Consider the following 24,288-nt stretch of genomic DNA (forward strand, 5'->3'; position numbering starts at 1 on the left):
TCAATTTTCAAAAAGTATAACATACAAAAAGTAATTACATCAACCAGTGACACAGACACGGAGTGAGAATAATATTCCCTAGGGCAGAGAACACACATATGGAAGCTATTCCTCCTCCATGTATGAAGCAGTCTGGGCAGGCAACCAAACATCCCAGATCAGAATTAATCGATCTGCGGTACCTCTAGCAGCATAAGTGAGATTATAAACCAGAAGATCTGCTCAGATCGGAGACATCTATTTAGCAAGTGTAGGTAGTTTGGAAGGTTTCCAGTTATAAAATTACCTTCCCACCATACAACATTAGTAAATGAAAGAGCTCTCCCTCAAATTTGGCCTGAATCAGACACCCAGGAGACCCAAAAGTACATTCATGTAGGAATGATTGTCCATCCAATAATCTTAAAAGCTAACTGCTATTTCTATGGCTTGCGTGTGCCCCGTGCATTTCTATGGAGGGGAAGGTATGAATGTTCTTGATATGGTTTGTGTGACCAGTGATGGTGGGTCCTTAATTTCACCCGACTTTCCTGATTTATATGCAGATCCTTTTATTATGCACATTATGTATAAGGTTTGCCTTTAGACTTTGAGAAATTTCAATTGTTTCCATAAAACAACAAACACAGGTACAGATATCATGAGCATATGTGATATGTTACCTGGAAACTATTGTAATTTTTCAGTCTGAAGAAATTTTTTTTTTTTAAATAACTGGAGCGTTTTGGTGCTGGATCAATTTGATATTTTGCTGCACTGCTTACACGAGTCCAAGGGATCAACAGCATGTACTGCGAAAAAACCTGCCCCCGAAATAAAGGTGAGATCTTTGCAAAATATTAATGCTCAATTACCCATTATAACATAACATACTTACTTATTTATTTGTATGTGTGGTTAAGTTTATTCAAAATGAATAATTTTCAAAATAAACACATTGCAAGATAGCTTGTAAGGCAAATAAAGATAGGGAGTACTCTTTTTTATTATATAATATGGCCATGTACTTTTATTAACGACTTCTATTATCAACTCTGTGTTGCTGTGAGATTTTGGAACTCAGCGGGCAGGGGAGAATGCAGAGCCAGAGCTGGTGAACGCAATTCTATCCAACAGGAAAATTTTCTTTCAAGCTGTGGTGTATAGAAACTAAAATGCCCTCTGCTATCTAATAACTTAAGACTGATCACACTCTACCTGTTGTAGTTCCATCTTTACTTCCCGTGCTGTTATTTGTTCATCGGGGTCCACATCAGAGCCAGCAGCATCCAACCAGCCTTTTAACACAAGAGCGTGCTTGTGCCAGGTTCTTTAAAACATAAAAATATTTTTATAATGTGGATTTTTTTTTTTTTTTATAGAGCTAAGAGGGTTATTCTTGCAAAAGAAAAATGTTACAATGCTTTTTCTGTTCATTCTGCAGTTTCATTGGCCTACAGATAAATTTTTACACTCCAACTGACTTAACCGCTTAAACCAGGTAATTTTCATTTTTCACTTCCCATCTTTAAAGGAAATCTACCATTTAAAAAAAGTAGAAACATCTACAAATACTTACCTACACTCCATCTTGATCCCGGCCCTTTTCTTCTCCAAGCTTGACACGCTGGGATCACATAGAAAAGAAACTTAGAATTAGCAGCCCACAGAATGGGGACGAGATTTCCGCTGCTCCAGGCTGCTAATTATGCACGCCCCCTTTGTGACATCACCAGGTGCAGTGGTGTGCGCATTTAGCAGCCCAGAGCGTCGGAGTTCTTGACCCTGCATTTCAAGCTGCTTTTTACATCTTGCGTTTCTAGGTGATCCTGCCATGTAGTGATCAAGATGAAGAGAGAACATAGATGAGTATTTCTAGAGGTTTTGATTGTGTTTTGATTTTTTTTTTTTTATTGATTTTTTCACATTTAACAAAGAAAAGGAAAAAGACAACATTCCTGGCTGTTTTTTAAAATGATAGATTTCCTTTAAAAATCTACTTATTTTTCTGACTACAGAGCTGTATGAGGGCTTGTTTTCTGCATAACATGACCATATTTAATAATCCATGAGCTGACATTGTAGAAAAACATTTGCAGTTTTCGCCTTGAATGGAGTGCACGGACTGGTCTGGAGCCCGACCACGCTAACAGGAAACATAGGAGAGAATCACAGGTCCAGCACAGCGTTTTTCGGTGATATAAAAATGCAAACTTTATTTTCCGAAGGCCAAAATCCACATCGGGAACATACAGAAAAAGCGTCACAGATCTAAATGACACATGTATTCTTTGAGTAGTCACAATCAAGGGGATACCAAATTTGCATTGGCTTTCTTTTTAATAAAAAATAAAACCTTTTGTACAAAAAAAAAAGTTCTTCATTTTGCCCTATGCCGATGCTAATAACTTTTGAATACTTTGGTAAACGGAGCTGTGTAAAGCATCAATTTTTGCAGCTGATGTTTTCTAGGTTACCATTTTGGCAACTGTATGACTTTTTGATCACTTTTAATTCAAAGTTTTAGGTGTTATAAAACGATGCAAAACCGTTGATTCTGACATTTGAGTGCCATTTTTTTGTTATGGGACACACTGCCAGGAATAACGTTTTAAATTTTGGTCTAGATTTTTGGGTGGTGATTGGAGATGAGCGAGCACTAAAATGCTCGGGTACTCGTTATTCGAGACAAACTTTTCCCGATGCTCGAGTGCTCGTTTCGAGTAACGAGCCCCATTGAAGTCAATGGGAGACTCGAGCATTTTTCAAGGGGACCAAGGCTCTGCACAGGGAAGCTTGGCCAAATACCTGGGAACCTCAGAAAAGGATGGAAACACCACGGAAATGGACAGGAAACAGCAGGGGCAGCATGCATGGATGCCTCTGAGGCTGCTTAATCGCACCATTATGCCAAAATTATGGGCAACAGCATGGCCATGACAGAGTGACAGAATGAAGCTAGATAGCATCTAAAACATCCAATAATTGACCCTGACACTATAGGGGACGGCATGCAGAGGCAGCGGCAGGCTAGAGAGTGGCATGGCGACAAACCCTCAGGCTTCAAACCAATGGATGGCAGAGAGGAACCAAAGGAGGTGAGCAAGAAGCGCTCAAATAATATCGGTACATGATAAAAGTTTGCCAGTATATTTTGTGGATTACACAGCAGGGTGGCGACAAAGTTAACATGGAAGCCATGAAAACAATCCAAAATTCGACACAGCTCGTTTGATAAGGGGACCATGTATGGAGGCAGTGAACTAGTAGTAGATTAAAGGTGCTGCAGTTAAAACTATGTTAGTTGGATCTTGGCATGGAGCTGGCGCTCCGCTGCCAGGCGAGCTTTCGCCAATCCAAGCTCCTGTCTCTAGGCTACTCCCCAAACAGCACTTCTAAGAACCTTTTGTATAAGATCAAGTGTAGTAGCGTTCTTATAAGTTTAGGATATGGCGGGTGAGGGGAATGTAAACAGATGCGCAAGAAGCGCTGAAATAATATCCGTAAATGGTAAAAGTTTGCCAGTGTATTTTGTGGATAACACAGCAGGGTGGCGACAAAGTTAACAACTTTGATGTGGAATCCATGAAAACAACCCAAATTTCGGCCTGACACACCTCGTTTGATAAAGGGACGATGTATGGAGGCAGCTATATGGACGACTTTTGGAGGTAGCAATGGAGACAACGTGTGGAGGCTGCTATGGAGACAATTCAATTTGGATAGTGCCTGTATGTGGCAGTCCAAAAAAGTTTTCAAACCAGAGGAGCAGGTAGGTGGCCCTCCAGAAAAATGGAATAGATTGAGTGCCTGTATGTGGCAGTCCAAAAAAGTTTTCAAACCAGAGGAGCAGGTAGGTGGCCCTCCAGAAAAATGGAATAGATTGAGTGCCTGTATGTGGCAGTCCAAAAAAGTTTTCAAACCAGAGGAGCAGGTAGGTGGCCCTCCAGAAAAATTGAATAGATTGAGTGCCTGTATGTGGAACTCCCAAAAATTGTTTAAAACAGAGGACCGGGTCGGTGGCCCTCCATAAAAATTAAATGCATAAAGTACTATAGCTAGAACCAGTGGGCCCTGTCAAAAAATAGCCAGTTTCCTCTGCTTTACTGTACAAAGAGGAGGAGGAGGAGGAAAATGAGGAGGAGGAGGAGGAGTGGATAAATTATTCAGGTTGAGCTTCCTTCACCTGGTGGAGATTGGAAATTAGGAGAAATCCAGGCTTTATTCATCTTGATAAGCGTCAGCCTGTCAGCGCTGTCAGTCGACAGGCGTGTACGCTTATCGGTGATGATGCCACCAGCTGCACTGAAAACCCGCTCGGACAAGACGCTAGCGGCAGGGCAGGCAAGAACCTCCAAGGTGTACAGCGCCAGTTCGTGCCACATGTCCAGCTTTGAAACCCAGTAGTTGTAGGGAGCTGTGTGATCATTTAGGACGATGGTATGGTCAGCTACGTACTCCCTCACCATCTTTCTGTAAAGATCAGCCCTACTCTGCCGAGACTGGGGACAGGTGACAGTGTCTTGCTGGGGTGACATAAAGCTGGCAAAAGCCTTGTAAAGCGTACCCTTGCCAGTGCTGGACAAGCTGCCTGCTCGCCTACTCTCCCTCGCTACTTGTCCCGCAGAACTACGCACTCTACCGCTAGCGCTGTCAGAAGGGAAATACTGTTTCAGCTTGTGCACCAGGGCCTGCTGGTATTCATGCATTCTCACACTCCTTTCCTCTCCAGGGATGAGAGTGGAAAGATTTTGCTTGTACCGTGGGTCCAGGAGAGTGAACACCCAGTAATCGGTGCTGGAATAAATTCTTTGAACGCGAGGGTCACGGGATAGGCAGCCTAGCATGAAATCTGCCATATGCGCCAGAGTACCAACGCGTAAGAATTCACTCCCCTCACTGGCCTGACTGTCCATTTCCTCCTCCTCCAACTCCTCTTCTTCTGCCCATACACGCTCAACAGTGAAGGACTCAACAATGGTCCCCTCTTGTGTCTCGCCAACATTCTCCTCCTCTTCCTCCTCATCCTCCTCCACCTCCTCCGATATGCGCTGAGAAACAGACCTGAGGGTGCTTTGGCTATCAACAAGGGAATCTTCTGAGGAGCGCAAAGCTTCCGACTTCATGCTGACCAGAGAGTTTCTCAACAGGCCAAGCAGCGGGATGGTGAGGCTGATGATGGCGGCATCGCCACTGACCATCTGTGTTGACTCCTCAAAGTTACTCAGCACCTGACAGATATCAGACATCCACGTCCACTCCTCATTGTAGACTTGAGGAAGCTGACTGACCTGACTACCAGTTCTGGTGGAAGTTGACATCTGGCAGTCTACAATCGCTCGGCGCTGCTGGTAAACTCTGGATAACATGGTCAGTGTTGAATTCCACCTCGTGGGCACGTCGCACAACAGTCGGTGAGCGGGCAGTTGGAGGCGGCGCTGCGCTGCCCTGAGAGTGGCAGCATCTGTGCTGGACTTCCTGAAATGCGCACAGATGCGGCGCACCTTCGTGAGCAAATCAGACAGATTGGGGTATGTCTTGAGGAAACGCTGAACTATCAGATTTAACACATGGGCCAGGCATGGCACATGTGTCAGTCTGCCGAGTTGCAGAGCCGCCACCAGGTTACGGCCGTTGTCACACACAACCATGCCTGGCTTCAGGTTCAGCGGTGCCAGCCACAGATCAGTCTGCGCCGTGATGCCCTGTAATAGTTCTTGGGCGGTGTGCCTTTTATCGCCTAGGCTCAGCAGTTTGAGCACCGCCTGCTGTCGCTTAGCGACGGCACTGCTGCTGTGCCTAGAGCTACCGACTGATGGCGCCATGCCCACGGATGGTCGTTCGGAGGAGGAGGTGTGGGAGGAGGAGGAGGCATAGTAGGCCTGAAACACCTGGACCGAGGTAGGCCCCGCAATCCTCGGCGTCGGCAGTATATGACCAGCCGCAGGGTCAGACTCGGTCCCAGCCTCCACCAAGTTAACCCAATGTGCCGTCAGCGATATATAGTGGCCCTGCCCGGCAGCACTCGTCCACGTGTCCGTGGTCAGGTGGACCTTGTCAGAAACGGCGTTGGTCAGGGCACGGATTATGTTGTCTGACACGTGCTGGTGCAGGGCTGGGACGGCACATCGGGAAAAGTAGTGGCGGCTGGGGACCGAATACCGAGGGGCGGCCGCCGCCATGAGGCTGCGAAAGGCCTCGGTCTCTACTAGCCTATAGGGCAGCATCTCCAGGCTTAGCAATCTGGAGATGTGCACATTAAGGGCTTGGGCGTGCGGGTGGGTTGCACTATATTTGCGTTTCCGCTCCAGCGTCTGGGGTATGGAGAGCTAAACGCTGGTGGATGCTGTGGAGGATCGTGGAGGCGACGATGGGGTTTTTGTGGCAGGGTCCTGGGCAGGGGGCTGACTATCAGCTGACACAGGGGAAGGAGCAGTGGTGTGCACGGCCGGAGGTGAACGCGCTTGTTGCCACTGAGTGGGGTGTTTAGCATTCATATGCCTGCGCATACTGGTGGTAGTTAAGCTATTAGTGGTGGAACCCCTGCTGATCCTGGTTTGGCAAATGTGGCACACCACAGTCCGTCGGTCATCTGGTGTTTCCTTAAAGAACCTCCAGACTTCTGAAAATCTAGCCCTCGCCGCAGGAGCCCTCGCCACGGGAGCTTCACTAGTTGACACATTTGGCGCTGATGCACCAGCTCTGACCCTGCCTCTCCGTCTGGCCCCACCACTGCCTCTTCCAACCTGTTCTGGTCGAGGACTCTCCTCCGTCTCAGAAGCACTGTGTTCACCCGGCCTCTCAACCCAGCTTGGGTCTGTCACCTCATCATCCTCCGATCCCTCAGTCTGCTCCCCCTTCGGACTTCCTGCCCTGACAACAACTTCCCCACTGTCTGACAACCGTGTCTCCTCATCGTCGGACACCTCTTTACACACTTCTTCCAGTACGTCAACAAGGTCATCATCACCCACAGACTGCGACTGGTGGAAAACCTGGGCATCGGAAAATTGCTCATCAGCAACCGGACAAGTGGTTTGTGACTGTGGGAAGGGTCCAGAAAACAGTTCCTCAGAGTATGCCGGTTCAAATGGCAAATTTTGCTGGGAGGGGGCAGACTGGGGGGGAGGAGGCTGAGGTGCAGGAGCTGGAGGAGTGCCGATTTCGGTGACATGGGTGGACTGCGTGGAAGACTGACTGGTGGACAAATTGCTCGAAGCATTGTCGGCAATCCACGACATCACCTGTTCGCACTGTTCTGGCCTCAACAGTGCTCTACCACGAGTCCCAGTAACTTCAGACATGAACCTAAGGAGTGCAGCTCTGCGGCGTTCCCCTGCTCCCTCATAAGCAGGTGGTGTCTCACCCCGCCCAGGACCACGGCCTCTGACCCCTGCAGTAGTTGGACGCCCACGTCCCCGCCCTCGTCCTCTACCCCTAGCCCTCGGGTTAAACATTTTGAAAATGAGAGTTATAACTTTAATTTTTTTTTTTAACTTTTTTTTGTGTTTTTTTTTTTTTTTTGTGTGTTTTTTAGTTTTTAAAACCAAACGATGCTATCCTATTGCTATGGCTATTTTCTAGCCAAGTATGAAAGCACACTGCTATGCCAGATGAGATGACGCTGAGTTATTAAAAAAATAAACGTAAAATAAAAAAGGAAATGGCAGACTGTGCCTAATTGAAATCCAACCCCGGGCCCTAATAAATTTTCCCACTTCGGTCTTTGCGATGGATATGTGCGTCACTAAGCGCAAAACACAGTGGTCGCAAGTCTCACTACAAATTGCTCCCAATTTGCTAGTAGATGCACTGCAGCAACTACAGCCACCAGCAGATCAACCAGAAATCAAATATATATAACGCTACTGTAGGCGTAAGTAAGCCGTTTGGATTCTCCTATGGCTATTTTCTAGCCAAGTATGAAAGCACACTACTATGCAAGATGAGATGACACTGAGTTATTAAAAAAATAAACGTAAAATAAAAAGAAACTGGCAGACTGTGCCTAATTGAAATCAAACCCCTAATAAATTTTCCCACTTTGGTGTTTGAGGTGGATATGTGTGTCACTAAGAGCTAAACACAACGGTAGCAAGTCCCCCTGCTAATTCCTCACAATATGGTACTAGCTGCACTACTAGTGCCAGCAAGCCCAGCCACAAGCAAATAAAAAAAAAAAAAGTATAACGTTATTGTAGCCCTAAGAAGGGCTGTTGGGTTGTTGTAGAATCACTCCTGCCTAACAGTAAGCTAATAGAACACCCTAATGCTTTCCCTGACCAGCAGCAGCTCTCTCCCTAGCGGCATCCAGACAGAGAATGATCCGAGCAGCGCGGGCAGCGGCTAGTCTATCCCAGGGTCACCTGATCTGGCCAGCCAACCACTGCTATCGACGTGTAAGGGTACCACGTCATGCTGGGTGGAGCGCAGAGTCTCCTGGCTTGTGATTGGCTCTGTTTCTGGCCGCCAAAAAGCAAAACGGCGGGAGCTGCCATTTTCTCGAGCGGGCGAAATACTCGTCCGAGCAACGAGCAGTTACGAGTACGCTAATGCTCGATCGAGCATCAAGCTCGGACGAGTATGTTCGCTCATCTCTAGTGGTGATCAAGAAAATTACAAATATGTTCGGTGTTTATTTTATATGTGTTCTAGGGAATGCTTTAGTTTTCTTTTAACCCCTTAATGGTGCAGTCTGTACGTTAAGGCTTGGTCTCTTCCTGTGGAAATAAATTTTCAATTTCCTCGAGATTTTGAGATTGTTTTCTCAGGAGATTGTAATTTGTTAGTAGTGTCATTAGTGATCAGTTTCTTTTTTTGGGGGTAAAAATTCAATAATTTAGGAAAAATTTTGAAAAAAATGACAATTTTCTAAATTTCAAATTTTTCTACTTTTTAGACAAAAAGTCAAAGTACAATTTATATTTTTTTTTATAAACAGTTTTCCACTGGTCTTTTTATTTCCAAAATTTGTTTTAAATTTCCATTTGAGAGATTTGAAAAATGCTAACTTTTTGGTGACCAATGTACTATATACCCCCACAAGTAGCAATTGAGAAGTCTGTTAACCCTTTAATTCTTTCTCTGGAAGCAAACAAAAATGGATTGGAAATGTTTAAATTCCAATTTATGAATAAGATTATTCTTATTTAGCCCTAAAATGGACACATTCAGAAGGAATTTGAGATAAATATACATCCCCAAATTTTTCCCTGCTTCTTCAAAGTATGGCAATATCAGACATGTGGATGTCAACTGCTTTTTCGTTGCACAGCGATGTCCAGAATAGAGTTAGTGCTACTGGGTTTTTGGCAGCCAATTTGGTTACAAATGTATAGTGGTACCGCAGTGTACTGGAAGAGCCCCTGAAGTAACAGAACAATAGAAAAGCTCCAAAGAATTTATCTGGGGTTGTGGTGAGCATTTTTCTGGGCATGCCTCACAAAGATAAATGGTGTCCTTCCCAATGCCTTTTTTGGACCACACCATGCACCTCTTCTGTGTCCTGTCCTTCTTGGAAGGTTGGGGAACTTCTGGAAAGTACGGCTCTGGTACAATACGTGTGGCCTCTCTTCCAGAAGTGTTGGCACTCCCACCTTCCTGGTCTCCAAAAAGAAAGTACTTTATAACCACCTCTTGAAGTTCCAGGAAAATTCCCATCTGGCCTGCACATTGATGCAGCACATAAGCATTATACAGTGCCATCTGCGTGATGTGCATGGCCAGCTTCTTGTACCACACCTCGACTGCTGCATGGCGTTGTATGGCTGAAGCACCTGGTCCGACAAGTCCAACCCTCCCATGTACTTATTATAATCTAAAATACAGTCTGGCTTGGGGGTTTCTGTACTGCTACCTCTTACTGTGACAGGGGTGCTGCTTAAAAATGGCCCGAAAATGCGTTCAAAACGCCACATGTGCCATCAACATAATAGAGCAGATACCTGGCCTGCATGGAACGGGAACAGCCTATTGGACCTTCTCCATTTAGCCCTAACACCTTTAGGATATACATTTACATTGGGCAGTCCTTAAGCGATAAAAGAGACAGTCTGGGATTGAGGAGAGGAAAAAAAAAAATAAAACTTGATACGCGAGTATCACCTGCTTTCTATGTGTATAGGAACAGAGGCACAGTGCGTAGTTGCTGACTCTGCATCCCTGATGCAGAATAGGGATTTATAAATTGTTGTGCACTCAAAAATGGTGCTATTAAGACTGTAAAGCTCCCTGCACATGTTTAGAATCCACTGTGACGTTTCTGCAAAACTGGTGTTAAACATCTACCAGTCTACAGCAGATTTTCAAAATCGAAGAAATTGCTAGCTTTGCAATCTCAATGTAGGAATTGACAATTGTAATCCACACAACATGTTATTTCAGGATATATTTTACTTAAAAGGAAACCTACCATTTGATTTGATGCAAACATTCCTTGAGACTGCTGAAGCTATACTGATGCAGGATCATATCTTGGTTAATCCCTGGCTGGTGGTTTTGCTGATAAAAGAAATATAAAATTAAGATAATGAAGCTGTCTTGCTTCTGTGGCTGCTCCAGGGCTTCTCTTAGCTATTCACTGAACCAAAGGATGATGCAATTCCTGGGTTGTGCCTTAAGGCAGAATAATCAATTGCTGCACCATCCCCCAACTGCTGTGTATGAGTGATCCAGCTCAGGTTGATTAGTCATGTCTTGACTAACGCATGATTGAGCTCCATGTGTAATGACAAGCTCCATATAATGTGTTTATGTAGGCAGCCAGCCTGACCCAGCTTTCCCAAGGTTCTGAATTTTATAAAACCACTTGACTCAGGGATTAACTAAGATATGATCCTGCATCAGTGTAGCTACAGCATTCTCAAGGTATGTTTGCTTCATAATGCATCAAATCAAATGGTAGGGTTATCTCATTTTGGCAAATTGAAATTGTTTGCATGATGTAACCTTATAGATTTTTCCAATGTACTTTCTGTATCAATTCCTCACAGTTTTCTAGATCTCTGCTTGTTGTCCTTCTATTGGAAGCTTCTATGTTCCAGTTGACAAAAATCTGACCATGGTTACACAGGTGCACCGCTCGTTAAAGGAAACCTACCATTTCAAATGGTAGGTGTAAGCTGTAAACACCGAGCACCAGCTCAGGGTGAGCTGGTGCCGGTGCTTAGTTTTGTTAGTGTTAATAACCGCTGTATCACGGTTTTAACACGGTTTAAACTTTAGAGCAGAAGAGGCTTCAGCGCTGCGCGAGACTGTATAAATTTCCATCATTCAACCAATAACATTTATTTGCTGAATCCTTTAAGCAGCAGTCCACACCTGTGTGCATTAAGCCTAGGTCCCCTTTTAATAACATCCAATTGAAGAAATTTATCTATATTGCAGGTGAATTAAATGTCAATGCTCAAATGCGAATACCCCTTTAACTGGACACGTTAATTAGATTCTGAAAGGAAACTTCAGTTGAGTTTATATGTCTTTCACCAGTCAAATTAAGGAATTTCACCCAAGGGTGCCTTCACACGTGGTATTAATGCATGCATTTTGAAGCTGCTGAGAAGAGATTTGCCCGATTTCATTGCTATCAACATTGTGTTTACAAAATGCATACGTTAACTCATGCATTTGTGAACATTATGTTAATGAACGTGTTAACGCATGTTTTTTTTAAACGCAATATAATCAGGCAAATCTCTTCTCAGACGTTGTGATGCGTTTCAAAACCCAAGTGTTAACGTCACGTGTGAATGCACCCTAAAACCACATCAAAACTTATTACCGTGCAGTTTTAACTGCAAAGTGTAAACGCACCTTAAGATTTACCTTTATATATAGATTTAGTAGCTTAGTTAAAGGTAACATACCTTAGTTCCTGCTTCCGATGCCGATACTGCTCCAAAATCTGCTGTATCTCAGAAAGTTCCTTGTCTAGGGGTGTCCTGTCCAAAATGTCAGTTTTTTTCAAATCTTTACTCTCATCTGGCAGATCTACATTTTACAGAAAAGTTACATTTTGGAGTAGTTACACAGAGGTCTTATATTTGCAAAACAAATGCCAATGTTTAATCAAATGTAACCCTCTAATATATTCATCCATGCTGTACTTAAACTGATTCAACTTTGGCCTTTTATCTTCGGATCATGTGACCCACTAGCATCCGCTTTTGGAACTTACCGTATATATTCGAGTATAAGCTGAGTTTTTTTGTGCTGAAAAACGCTAACTCTGCTTATACTTGAGTCTATAAAGAAAAAAAATGAACCCTATACTCAACTTTCCGACACCCCCCAACGCCCCAGTGCCTCTTTGTCTCGTTCTGCTCCTCTTTGGGTCTCCTCGCGATGACAGTGGCTCGCAAACAACAACGTCAGCAAACGGCTGACGTCATTGTGTGTGCCAGCCGAGCGCGAAGACCTGAAGTGCGAAGAGGAGCCGAAGAAGAGCGAAGGACTCGCAAAGGATCCTAAGAAAGAAGAGTAACTGGGGGGGGGGGGTTCTTAACTACAGTGGGGCAGGCAGGCTATATGCTACAGTAAGCTGGCAGGCTATTTACTGGAGGGAGGGGGCAGGCAGGCGGGCTATACTGGGGAGGCAATGAGCAATGCATTTCCCATATACTCGAGTCAATAGGTTTTCCCAGTTTGTGTTAAAATTTGGTACCTTGGCTTATACTCGGGTATATAGGGCATGATGTCCTGCGGTGACCTGCACTTAGTGCTGTTTTCATGCCTCCTCTCTATATTCAAAAGGACAGCCTCACACCCCTCCAAACAGTGTCATGGGAGTGGCCTTAAGGAATGAGGGGAGCATACAGGACATCAACTGAAGTGATCTGAAAATTTAATATGACCAAAGTATCATTGTAAGTACAGTAACTGTACAGCTATTAGGAAGATTGTATTTACAGTGATAAACTTTGGTATTTGTGCCAAAAACCTTCAAGCATGTCAAATGGCAGGTTTCTCTATACATGAGCTTACTTCTCAAGGAACATTATATTTAGTTTGCTGTGAACTAATGTTTTATCTGCCGTTTGATATCGAACCAATCCTTAATTTCTATTTACCTGCAGGGGGAGGGTTCAGTACTCTAGTGCCCTGTAAAAAGTCAATTGGCGACAGCAGCCGACTGGAATAATCGGAAAACTGTTTAGAGCCGGAATAGTGTGAACATTGGAGATCTGCTGGATGAGAGTTACGAGTTTTCTATTGAATAAGGAGAAAAATAAAATATCAGACAAAAGTTCAGTATATTAATAAAGTAGCTTTTTTCATTATCATATAAAGTTAAATGCATATTGCTAGGACATGCCATAATTGTTTGGTTTCACCACAGGGGCCATTGAGCTGCATCACTTTTTTTTCCCTAAACATTGAGGCTGCATTCACATGCGGTAATTGTGTAGCATTCTGAGGGCGCTGTCACACGTTGCGTTTGCAAACGCAGACCAAACCGCGCCCACCGGGCGGTCCGCGGTCCAATCGCATCGGCGTTTTCAATAGAAACATAGAGAAACGCCGATGCGATTGGACCGCGGACCACCCGGTGGGCGCGGTTTGGTCTGCGTCTGCAAACGCAACGTGTGACAGCGCCCTGAAAGGCAATGGAAAGGCTGAGGTCACAGGTTGAGGAAACATTGCTTTCAAGGCAATCAACATTTGATTGCAGGATGAGCCTCTGCGTAGTGCTTCATAACGCAAAGCAGACACCACCTGCAGCGGAGTAATTTAGAAGGGAATGTAGTAATGAAACAGTGCTGTGGCCTCTTTATTCTCAGGATCAGTGGAGGTTTAAGTGACAGCATATCCTAACAATATATAATGAACTTTATATTGTCTTAGTACATAGCATTCTACGTACAGCATCTTCTTGCTTCTCAAGCCCTTGCATAAACCAAGAAGAACGTAGAAATGTTGCAGGTGAAGGTCCCTGGTGCAAACTAGTGTATTCAGAGGCTACATTAGCCGCAACATTGGGGTTGATTTCCAATTCAGGTAAACTATTCATACAGGAAGTGTGTTTTTCTGTATTGTTTCTTGTGCTGGAATCACTGTATAGAAGATAAAGCATTTGTATTATTACTAGACATTTACATGAAAATGAAAAATATCAGAAAAGGAATCAATTACTCTGCTGCGTCTCACATTTTACTTTCTGCTTCGGCAACAACTGCTTCAAGGAGACCTTCTCTTTCCAAGGATTGTAGCAAAAAATCTGGAGTCCGAGGTTTAAGACGGTCTCGGCGTGTGGCATGTCTAGAAGCAGAACATAAATCAGTACCAATCTTGTACAAAAACGAATTTAGAAACTGTAGCCATTTGTCTAACCAAGTCTTACACTGTGCTTAAGGTGGGTTCGCCACCAGTAAAGGTTGTAGCGACAAACTTGTCAGTAACAGATTCAACAACTAAGTCTTCCTGGGCTTGGACATGAGTAACTGGCAACTGAAAGGTCACTTTCTTCTGTGGAAGATTTTGTGGGCGCTTCTTGAAAACTTTCTCCTTCCAAATCATAGCAAATCGACGTACAGTCACATTCTGTATGTGCACCTCCTAGTTGAAAACAAAGATCCTGTTTCTATGGGCATTAAGTTAACAAGTATGCATTTTATCTACGTTTCTACAAAAATATTCACAATTTGTGTTATATGAGGGCTATAAAAATTAACATTATTTATTGTAAAATAAATCAAATTTACCAAAACAAAAATGGTAAATGCTATTAAAAATATTGCCATCCGAGTGAAAAGTGTTAAAAACTTTTAAAATAAAATAGCAATGCACTCCATTGCTAAATGATGTATATATGTGAAGTTAAAAAATATACCTATTGAAAAGTGACTGAGAAAGCTCAAGTATGTATACATTATTAAAGGGGTTGGCCACTTTTTAACAATTTATTCTCCAGTATCACCTTTATCATCCCTCATTGGGCCACCAAGTATATTCTCAGCACATGCAGAGACAGATAGGTGACTGGTCGCAGTATCTTAGAGGAAGAACTACAAATGAGAAAAGAGTAAAGAATAGCATGTCCCAGTCCTTAGCTTAGGATACGGATGGCGCAGATAGCTGTGGACAGCCTAGCCCCAAGAACGTCCTACGGCAGAAACACAAGACGATCTGGATTGCTTATGCCTGAGGCAGGCAACAGAGAGCACTAGATGATGGCAGGCAAGACATCATTGGTGGTGGAGAGGGATTGGGGGGCAAGGCTTTTTACACATGTTTAAAGCGTATCCGTAAAGTTACTTGACAGCTGGAGAGGGCCTTTGACAACAATTCAAACTGTACCCATTTCATGCTTCTAACTTCTTCCTATCCCGAGATATAGGGCTAGTAGATTAGTAATATCCTCTCAGCTTTTCCTAAAGTGGATGGGACTTCCTGGTTGTGACATCAGCTAAATGCAGTGAGGCAAGAGTAATCGGAGCATTCACATGAACGTGCACAAACCGCTCATCCAATTAGGAACCAGGATCATTGTTACTGCTGGTACAGAGATCTAGTGCAGAGCAAAGGAGGGAAGACACAGACCTGATAGCACAGAGCATTTGATACACTCACACACCCTGCCCTGTAGCAATAGTTTGGAGAGCAGAAGGTGGGAGAGGGGCTACAGGGGATTGTATGACACAGCTTGAGGTATAGAGAGAGACAGAAGTTTCTGCAGAATCATATACTGGGATGGAGGGACTGATGGGGAACTGTTTAGCCTTCGTATAGCAGAATTCTTTGCAGGAGACTTCTTCATCCACATATCTGCACATACTCAGCTCTTCTGCTAGCATAACACAGAAAGCATCACATGACCTCATCCTCCTTCCAGAGTGTACAGGGAGCGGCCATCCCTCCCCTCAAGCAGTTAGAACCCGTAGAATTTATTGTAAACCCAGTGCGGTCTCACTGGGATAGTCAGCACAGCCAGAGGACAGCTATTGCAGGACTAGGCTAAACTGAAGAGAATAGCAAGAAAATTGCTTAACATTAAGATAACAGGCAACGTTGTTGTGACAACGCTTTAAGCTGCAATTTACAAAGACCTTTATATGAAAAGTACTGTGTCACTTCAGGATTTGTACTTGCCTTCAGCAGATTTTGGGTAGACAGCTGACATCTGAAATGCTTCATTCCAGACATGAACTGCAAAATTCTTGAGACTCCATCTCGCAGGAGATCAGTTCGATATACTTCCACTGCCTTAGCAATTCTCTGTTTCTTTCTATGACGCTCATGAACATATGCCAACCAACAGTCAAATACCTAAAAGAGTAATACTATTAATGAACAAGAAATATGTTTTTTATTTCATTTTATTTTGGAATAGGAAAATACCTTCCCCTGCAGATTGATAGACCAGTGCCACAGAGCTTGTACCGTCTGTTTATCCTGCTGCCTTTTTTCCAGCAGCTGTGGTATAAAAGTGCAAGTATTAGACACATTTTAGAGAAAAGATTGTACACATAAAGATTTCTATCAATGCACTTTACCGATTGCTTCCATCTCCTCAGATGATACAAACATAACCGGCGTCCATAAAGGACCATCTGCTGTCGCTGAAGAAGCTGTGGAAAGAACAAAATTATTATTTATTTTTTAATTGCATCACCAATTGTACACCATCACAATGTAATTGAGCTTAAAAGTCAATTGGACTAATCCATGGGCAATTGTGAACATTATGAATTATCAAGTGTTGAATGATTGAACAATGCCTCAACAATTTTATCTAGTCTTTTTACCACTCACCATTTTTCTTAAACATAAAGTATGATACACTTTCCACTCTGTGACACAAATCTTCAATAATCGCCTTGCATGATGCCCTGCAGCAATCTCCATCTTCAGTCGTTCTTGCTTCATAGTTTGAGTGTGTTCTCTCCAGTACAAAAAGATGCGGCAGAGTTTACCTGAAATATATGGGTAGTAAATAACTGAATCAAAGTATGACTACATAAGGGGCTGTTCCTTATTTACCTTTCTGCAATCGTCCAACTGCAACTTCTACTTCTGTGGAGGTTTGTTCTCGATTACATGCCTGAATATATGCAGCTTGTCTCCATGATGGCAAATTCTAGAAAATAAAAGGATCAGTGAAACGGATCCAACCAACAGGCTTGGATCTTAGGGTAAATATACCTTTTTCAGTATCCTCTTTCTATAGTGATGGTCAGCAATGTCTGTGTGTATTCTTTCCCCAATTTGAGCAGCTGTTTGATTCTTCCACGTGTTAAGCGCATCTCTAAACAGACAAACACATTCATATTTTGCATCCACAAAAACATCTGCTAATTTAAAAGGCCCTTCAGAAGTGACGGTACTTACTGAAGGATTTGTTTTTTGTGTTGCACTTCTTTTCTGGCCACTGCTTGCAAAACACTCTGGATATTCCCATGATAACACTAAAACCAAGAAGAAGTTGTATAGCACATAACCATAAAAATCACCCACAATATCACATATTTACACACACATACATACATACATACATACATACATACAGGTTTTATTTAAAAAAAAAAAAAAAAGGCAACAATGAAAGCATATAAAGTCTACAGACCTTCCATGCGTCTAGGGCTCTTCTGAGCAGCCGCAGCTGATGGTGTCCATCTGCACAGAGAAGCATCTGCCGTTTGTGTTGTCTGTTAACTACAAACTGCACCCAGAAAAGACATTTTTACTATACTGTAATTGTCAACCATTGTAATAGTAATTTCATACAGTTCTGTACTATTTTTCATTATGCAAGTCACAATCAAAAATATTTGTCTGCTCTAATAGGTGGTTTTAAATTACCTTAATGTATTGAACCTTAAAGTAAATCTACTCTCAAAAAGGAGCATGATATACCAGGGGCACTTACTCCTTCACTTCCTTCTAAAATCAATGTAAGATTATGCTAATGTTGGGGGGGAGGGTTACCATAGCCCCTCAGTGCTCTGGCTTCACAGGCTGTTACAGTCCCCCACCCTTCCCACCTGCTTTTTCAGCACCTCCCTCTGCCAATCTCTGTAATCTCACTGCAGCAGAGGAAGTTTCAGCACATGGTGGGAGGGCGAGGAAGTGCGAGGAAGTGCCTGCAAAACTGTATGTCTGCACCACAGAGGGGCTCTTGTGCCCCCCCCCCCCCACACCCCACAGCCCTTTAGGATCATTAACATTATTTTACAATTTGATTTTATAAAGAAGGGGCCATGGATTGCAAATATAAGAAGATTACCACGGTCACAGTGCCGGCGACTATGAATAAGTCTCCCTGATTTATAATGCTTGATTTTGAGGTAGGTTTCCTACAAAGCTGGGTAAAACTAGACAATATGTACCTAAAAGCAGGCTTTTCAGATGGGCCAAAATTTATTCTACAGCACATCTGTCACAGGGTCAGAAATCTATATGCATTCAAATGAAAAGCCAGCTTATCCTCTCTTTCCCACTATCTGGACTAATATTATATAAAAGGTACAAAGCCAATAGTGTGGTTTGATAAAATTAGTCCAGCAATTTTAAATATTCAATAGAGGGCAAGATTTTTTTTTTATTATTACTATTGCAATAAATTTGATTATTGAGAGCTCTTTAGATTCAAATGTATTTACCGTATATACTCGAGTATAAGCCGACCCAAGTATAAGCAGAGGCCCCTAATTTTACCACAAAAAACTGGGAAAACCTATTGACTTGAGTATAAGCCAAGGGTGAGAAATGTATTGATCACAGCCTCCCCAGTATATAGCCTACAGGAGCCTGCCCCATAGTATATAACCAGCACCTGCCCACAGTATATAGCCTGCCAGCCCCCTGCCCCAGTATATAGCCAGCAGTGGGGGAAGCCAGAAAGGTGAGTTTTTATATATATATTTTTTTTTACTCGAGTATAAGCCGAGTTTGGGGTTTCTGCACTTTTTTTGTGCTGAAAAACTAGGCTTATCCTCGAGTATATAATTTAAATGTAAATCATGGTTTCATGAATGGTTTAAAAACATTTATTTCTGCATTTTTGAATATGGGAATATCAATTTAAAGTATTTTTAAAGGGATATACTTTAACATATTTCTTACCAGTCTCCACCGACTCCAAACATTCCTTTTACAGAGTTGCTGGTAATGACATGAAGCCAATCCTGCTTTGAATTGCCTGACAAAGAATGAAGGATACAATTTTGGTAATTAATACAGTCATTAGAAATAGTAAATTGAATGTGAGGCAAGCTGATGCCTTACCATCTGTCATTTGGGACAAAGGTTTCTTGCTATATGACACAGTAATTCAATGGACTACTTGTGTCCACTGAGAAAAGCTGTAACGGCTTGTTTGTGAAATATTTCAAACCTTTCTGAGCATGTTTAACCCCTAGGCGCACCAGGACGTTATAGTACGTCCCCGGGGCTAGATGCTTAGCGCACGGGGACGTTCTATAACGTCCTGCTTCTGGCACCGGCTCACGAACGGAGCCGGTACCAGAAGCAGCGGCTGTCAGCTGTCTAGTACAGCTGACAGCCTGCGCTAACACCCGCGATCGGAGCCGGCTCCGATCGCGGGTGTTAACCCCTTACACGCCGCGGTCAAACATGACCGCGGCGTGTAAGGGTGTAAGCGCTGTGGATCGGATCCCCCGTGCCGCTTACCGGGGGATCCGATCCTCTGCCGGGCAGCTCCGAGGACTGGCATGTGCCCCGGAGCTGCCCGGTCTCCATGGCAGCCAGACCCCTTCCGGGTCTGGCTGTAAACTGTCTGAGCATGCGCAAGCTTGCTCAGACAGTTTACACTGCTCTACAATAAAATAGTATTGTAGAGCAGTGTATTGAACTTAAACCAGTGATCAGAGCATCACTGGTTTAAGTTCAAGTATGTATAAGTAAAAATATGCAAAAACAGTTAACACTACACATTATAATAAATAAAAAATTAATACATAAAAATATAAGCCCCTAAAATGTCACTTTCCCATAAAAAAACTTAATAAAGTATAAAAAACATAAAAACACAAAAAAACCCCGCATATTTGGTATTGCCGCGTCCGTAACAATCTGCATAATAAAACAGAATTGTTACTGGACCCGCACGGTAAACGCCGGAGGAAAAAAACGCAAAAAACGTTCCGAAAAAAGATAATTTTTAATTAATACCCTATAAAAAATGCTCTAAAAAGTGATTTAAAAAATGTTATGCACTCCAAAATAAGCCCACTAAAAAGAACAACTGTTCTCGCAAAAAATAAGCCCCTAACAAGATTTATCTGCCAAAAAATAAAAAAGTTATGCATATAAAAAGATGGTGATGCTAAAATGAATAAGATTTTCTCCAAATTAGTTTTTATTCAGTACAATTGAATAAAATACACAAAACCCCCACATATTTGGTATCCCTGCGTCCGTAACAATCTGTATAATAAAACAGAATCGTTATTAGATCCGCAAAGTGAACCCCGTAAAAAACAACCTAAAAAAACTCTCTCTGATAAAGATGATTTTTTATTAATGCCCTTTAAAAATGCTCTAAAAAAGTGATTTTAAAAAGTTACGCAATCTAAAATAAGACCACTAAAAAGAGCTATCATTCTTGCAAAAAATAAGCCCTTAAACAGATTTTTGAGGTGAAAAATAAAAAAGTTATGCATATGTAAGTCGGTGATGCTAAAATTAACAACAATTTTGCCAAATTACTTTTTATTCAGTAAAAATGGGAAAAAATAAAAAAAAATATATAAATGAAGTATTTTCATAAACGTGGCGACCCAAAGAATAAAAATAATATACTATTTTCATGGTATGGTTAACGGCCAAAAAAAAAACACATAAAAATTTTCCTAAAAATTGATGATTTTCATTTCCTCCACCAACAAAGAGTTAATTAAATCTCACCAATTAGCTATAGATGCCCCAAAATTATGTATTAGAAAAGTGCATCTCATGTGGCAAAAGAAATAAGCCCCTATAGGTCCTCATTAAAAAAAAGAAAAAAATTATAGCCTGTACAATGTGACAGCAAATCTGCTCCGGATGGCGCCTCCTTCCCTTCTATGCCCGGCCGTGCGCCCATACAGCAGGTTACCACCACATGTAGGGTATCGGTGTACTCGGGAGAAATTGCGTATCAAACTTTGTGGAGCCTTTTTTCATTTTATCCATTACAAATGTTTAATTTTCCACCCAAAATGAGTGTATTGTGAAAAAATATTACAATTTGCAGACTCCACCTCCATTTTGTTTTAACCCCTATAAAACACGTAAAGGGTTAACAAACTTCTTAAAAGTGGTTTTTCATACGTTGAGGGGTGTAGTTTCCACAATGGGGTAATTTACGAGTCTCGCTATTATTTAGGCCTCTCAGTGTCAATTAGAAACTGTGCAGGTCCATCTAAATACAGGTTTTGGCGATTTTACAAAAAATGTGAAAAATGGCTCCCAAATTCTGAGCTTCATAACATTCTAGTAAAATATGTGGAATCTGAAAAAACCATGCCAACATAAAGCAGACATTTGGGAAATGTAAGTTATGAATTTATTTGGGTGCTATGACTTTCTGAATCAAAAGTAGAGAATTTAGAACGTTGAAAATAAAGAATTTTTCAACATTTTTGCCAAATTTTGTTTTTTTTCATAACTAAACGCAAAAGATTTCATCCAAATTTTTAAACTAATTTGAAGTACAATGTGTCACGAGAAAACAATCTCAAAATCCCCTGGATATCTCACAGCGTTCCAAAGCTATAACCACTTATAGTGACACAGGCCAGATTTGAAAAATGGGGCCGCGTCCTTTAGGCCAAAAGATGCTGTGTCCCGTAGGGGTTAAAATATATTTGTGTTGCACTCTCTCTCATTTTATGCTCTTTATGATAAATCAAAATTAATTGCTAGAATGAATGGATCTACAGGTCCCTATCTACATTTCCCCTAGCTGCACTACTGCAGTGAAGAGAAGTTTAAGCCTCTTTTGCATTCTGCGGTAATAGGAATATACTTATATGCCATCAGCTGTATGAAAAGGCAGCATAGGCTTTCTGTGAACAAACTAACATTTCCCACCATTACATTTTAAGGCGGCCAGTGTGTACCAACAGACATATGGATAGAAAAGTAAGCTTAGCAAGCTTACAGTATGTTTACCCTCACTTATTTATTTGGGCCAGAACAAACTATTAAATGATCTAGTAGTTAACTAATATCTTCTTACTCAGCTTTTATATTTTCAACATGTTCCCTCCATATGTGGAATGCAAGGTAGAGCTGCCTCGTGCAGTAGTGTTGCGAAGCAAATATAATTGTCTCCCGCTCTGTCTGAAGTTCTGCCAGACGACCTTTCCATGCACACCAGTACTGCTCCATCAACCTGGAGTCACAGTGCAGAATAGCCTAGAATCACAGGTAGAACGTGTTATAACCAAAACAAGCATGTGCTTCAATGTTCACCTCTGAACAAATAAATTACAATGCACCTGGCAAAAATCCTGATTCTGACCATCACTTCAAGTTTAACCCTACCCATCCCCAAATGAGAGCCCATTACCCACTGTGAGACATTCCTCAGTCAACAGGTTAAAATAAAAACCTCAATCAAAAGGAGCTCAATCTACAGAACAGTAATGACAATAGTGTCAAATAATTACATTTTTGTAAAGCTACATTCACACAATGGCCCAGATTTATCAATAGTGAGGCAAGCTCTGGCAAAGTGCAGTATGCCTCATGAATGTCGCACGGTGCAGCGGATTATTGAATAATGGGGCATGGTCTTCAATTATCTGGCGCACCCTGCACTGCTCGGGAAGTGTTCACCATCACAGCGTGACATAATTCTGTCGAGTCACAGACTAAGCACGAACACGCTTTAGGTGCACATTTTTCTGTCTTGTCAACACATTGCAGTGAATACACAAAACTGGTGCAGACACTTTATAAATACATGTGCAAACTCAAAAGACGTTCTTTTATGAATAAAGTAGGACGGAAAACTGGTGCAGCCAGTTTAATAGATCTGGTCCATTGTGTTTTTCAACACATTGTAAACAAAATTATGTTTACACCACATTTGCATTATGTTAAAATTAACATTGACATTTGCACAAACATAACATGTTAATGCACCCGCACATTGGCATGCTTTGTGTTCTAACTTAGATTAGATTATGACAAAGGAGATTTGCCTCCAGACATATGCTGTACTCACCATCCTTTCTGCTAAACGGGTTTCCTTTTGTTGTTGCAGTCTGGTGATCCAAGTAGAAAGCACTCTTCTCTGTACACAAAAACTAATAAGCAGACAAAAGCAAATGAATTCGTGCTCTACTTTCTAAAGAATTTATAGCATTTTCCACAAAGTAGAACTTAATTGATGGAAATTTTTCTAATTAAAAAAAAATATTAAAATAAATAAATCTATCTATATATCAAGCAAATACATTTTCCAAGATTTTTTTAATCTCCCCCCTAAACATATTTGTATACAGGCGGTCCCCTACTTAAGAACACTCGACTTACATACGACCCCTAGTTACAAACGGACCACTGGATATTGGTAATTTATTGTACTTTAGTCCTAGGCTACAATAAACAGCTATGACAGTTATCACAGGTGTCTGTAATGAAGATTTATTGTTAATCCTGATTCTTATGACAACCCAACAATTTTAAAATCCAATTGTCAGATAGAGCAAAAAAGTTCTGTCTGGGATTACAATGGTAAAATATACAGTTCCGACTTACATACAAATTCAATTTAAGAACAAACCTACAGAACCTATCTTGTATGTAACCCGGGGACTGCCTGTATTCCTTACTTAGCGTAATGGGATACATTTCTAAATCACATTTTTAAACAATATGTAGACTATGTAGACATATATCACAGGACAAAAATAGTGAACTGGCATTAAGTTTCTATATAGATGGATCACTTAAGACAAACCTGAAAAATTTTGAGGCTTGATATTCCATTTCCCTGCACTTCTGCTTTAAACAAGTTTGTTTCCTCCATTTCTGAAAGCTTTGAGGTAAAAGGCACATAACATAATGGCTGTCTGAAGCGGCAGCAAGCACCTATGAGGATCACAACATTAATACAGAAAAATGAAACATGGGAAAAGAAACTTAATTTCGGTAAAGACGAGTCACCTCTGCTGACTTTTTTTTTTAGGAAACTGTCTTATGAAAAGACGCTCCACAACCATTCCAGGAAGAATTCAAAGTGTTGTGCTTTTCCTTTGTAAATTATGAGTACCGTATATATTCGAGTATAAACCAAGACCCCTAATTTTACCACCAAAAACTGCATTGGTCACAGCCTTCCAGTAGTATACAGCCAGCCCG

At 41.9% G+C, this 24,288-nt stretch overlaps 1 protein-coding gene across 1 annotated transcript in view; it reads right to left on the reverse strand.

The window, feature by feature from the left end:
* Window positions 1-24,288, reverse strand: part of SFI1 (SFI1 centrin binding protein) — a 42,163-nt gene that overhangs the window by 825 nt on the left and 17,050 nt on the right. The window contains exons 14-31 of the mRNA XM_072145842.1: window positions 23,888-24,018; window positions 23,150-23,231; window positions 22,157-22,335; window positions 19,039-19,114; window positions 17,540-17,635; window positions 17,305-17,381; window positions 17,119-17,221; window positions 16,957-17,053; window positions 16,729-16,889; window positions 16,470-16,544; window positions 16,315-16,389; window positions 16,066-16,242; window positions 14,318-14,532; window positions 14,125-14,235; window positions 13,841-14,030; window positions 13,047-13,185; window positions 11,844-11,967; window positions 1,198-1,309 (exon numbers count right to left, since the gene is read on the reverse strand). Of these exons, the coding sequence (XP_072001943.1) occupies window positions 1,198-1,309; window positions 11,844-11,967; window positions 13,047-13,185; window positions 13,841-14,030; window positions 14,125-14,235; window positions 14,318-14,532; window positions 16,066-16,242; window positions 16,315-16,389; window positions 16,470-16,544; window positions 16,729-16,889; window positions 16,957-17,053; window positions 17,119-17,221; window positions 17,305-17,381; window positions 17,540-17,635; window positions 19,039-19,114; window positions 22,157-22,335; window positions 23,150-23,231; window positions 23,888-24,018 (2,220 nt within the window). The remainder of the gene's footprint in view (window positions 1-1,197; window positions 1,310-11,843; window positions 11,968-13,046; window positions 13,186-13,840; window positions 14,031-14,124; window positions 14,236-14,317; window positions 14,533-16,065; window positions 16,243-16,314; window positions 16,390-16,469; window positions 16,545-16,728; window positions 16,890-16,956; window positions 17,054-17,118; window positions 17,222-17,304; window positions 17,382-17,539; window positions 17,636-19,038; window positions 19,115-22,156; window positions 22,336-23,149; window positions 23,232-23,887; window positions 24,019-24,288) is intronic.

The sequence above is a fragment of the Engystomops pustulosus genome, chromosome 1 (genome assembly GCF_040894005.1).
Source record: "Engystomops pustulosus chromosome 1, aEngPut4.maternal, whole genome shotgun sequence".
Lineage (NCBI taxonomy): Eukaryota > Metazoa > Chordata > Amphibia > Anura > Leptodactylidae > Engystomops > Engystomops pustulosus.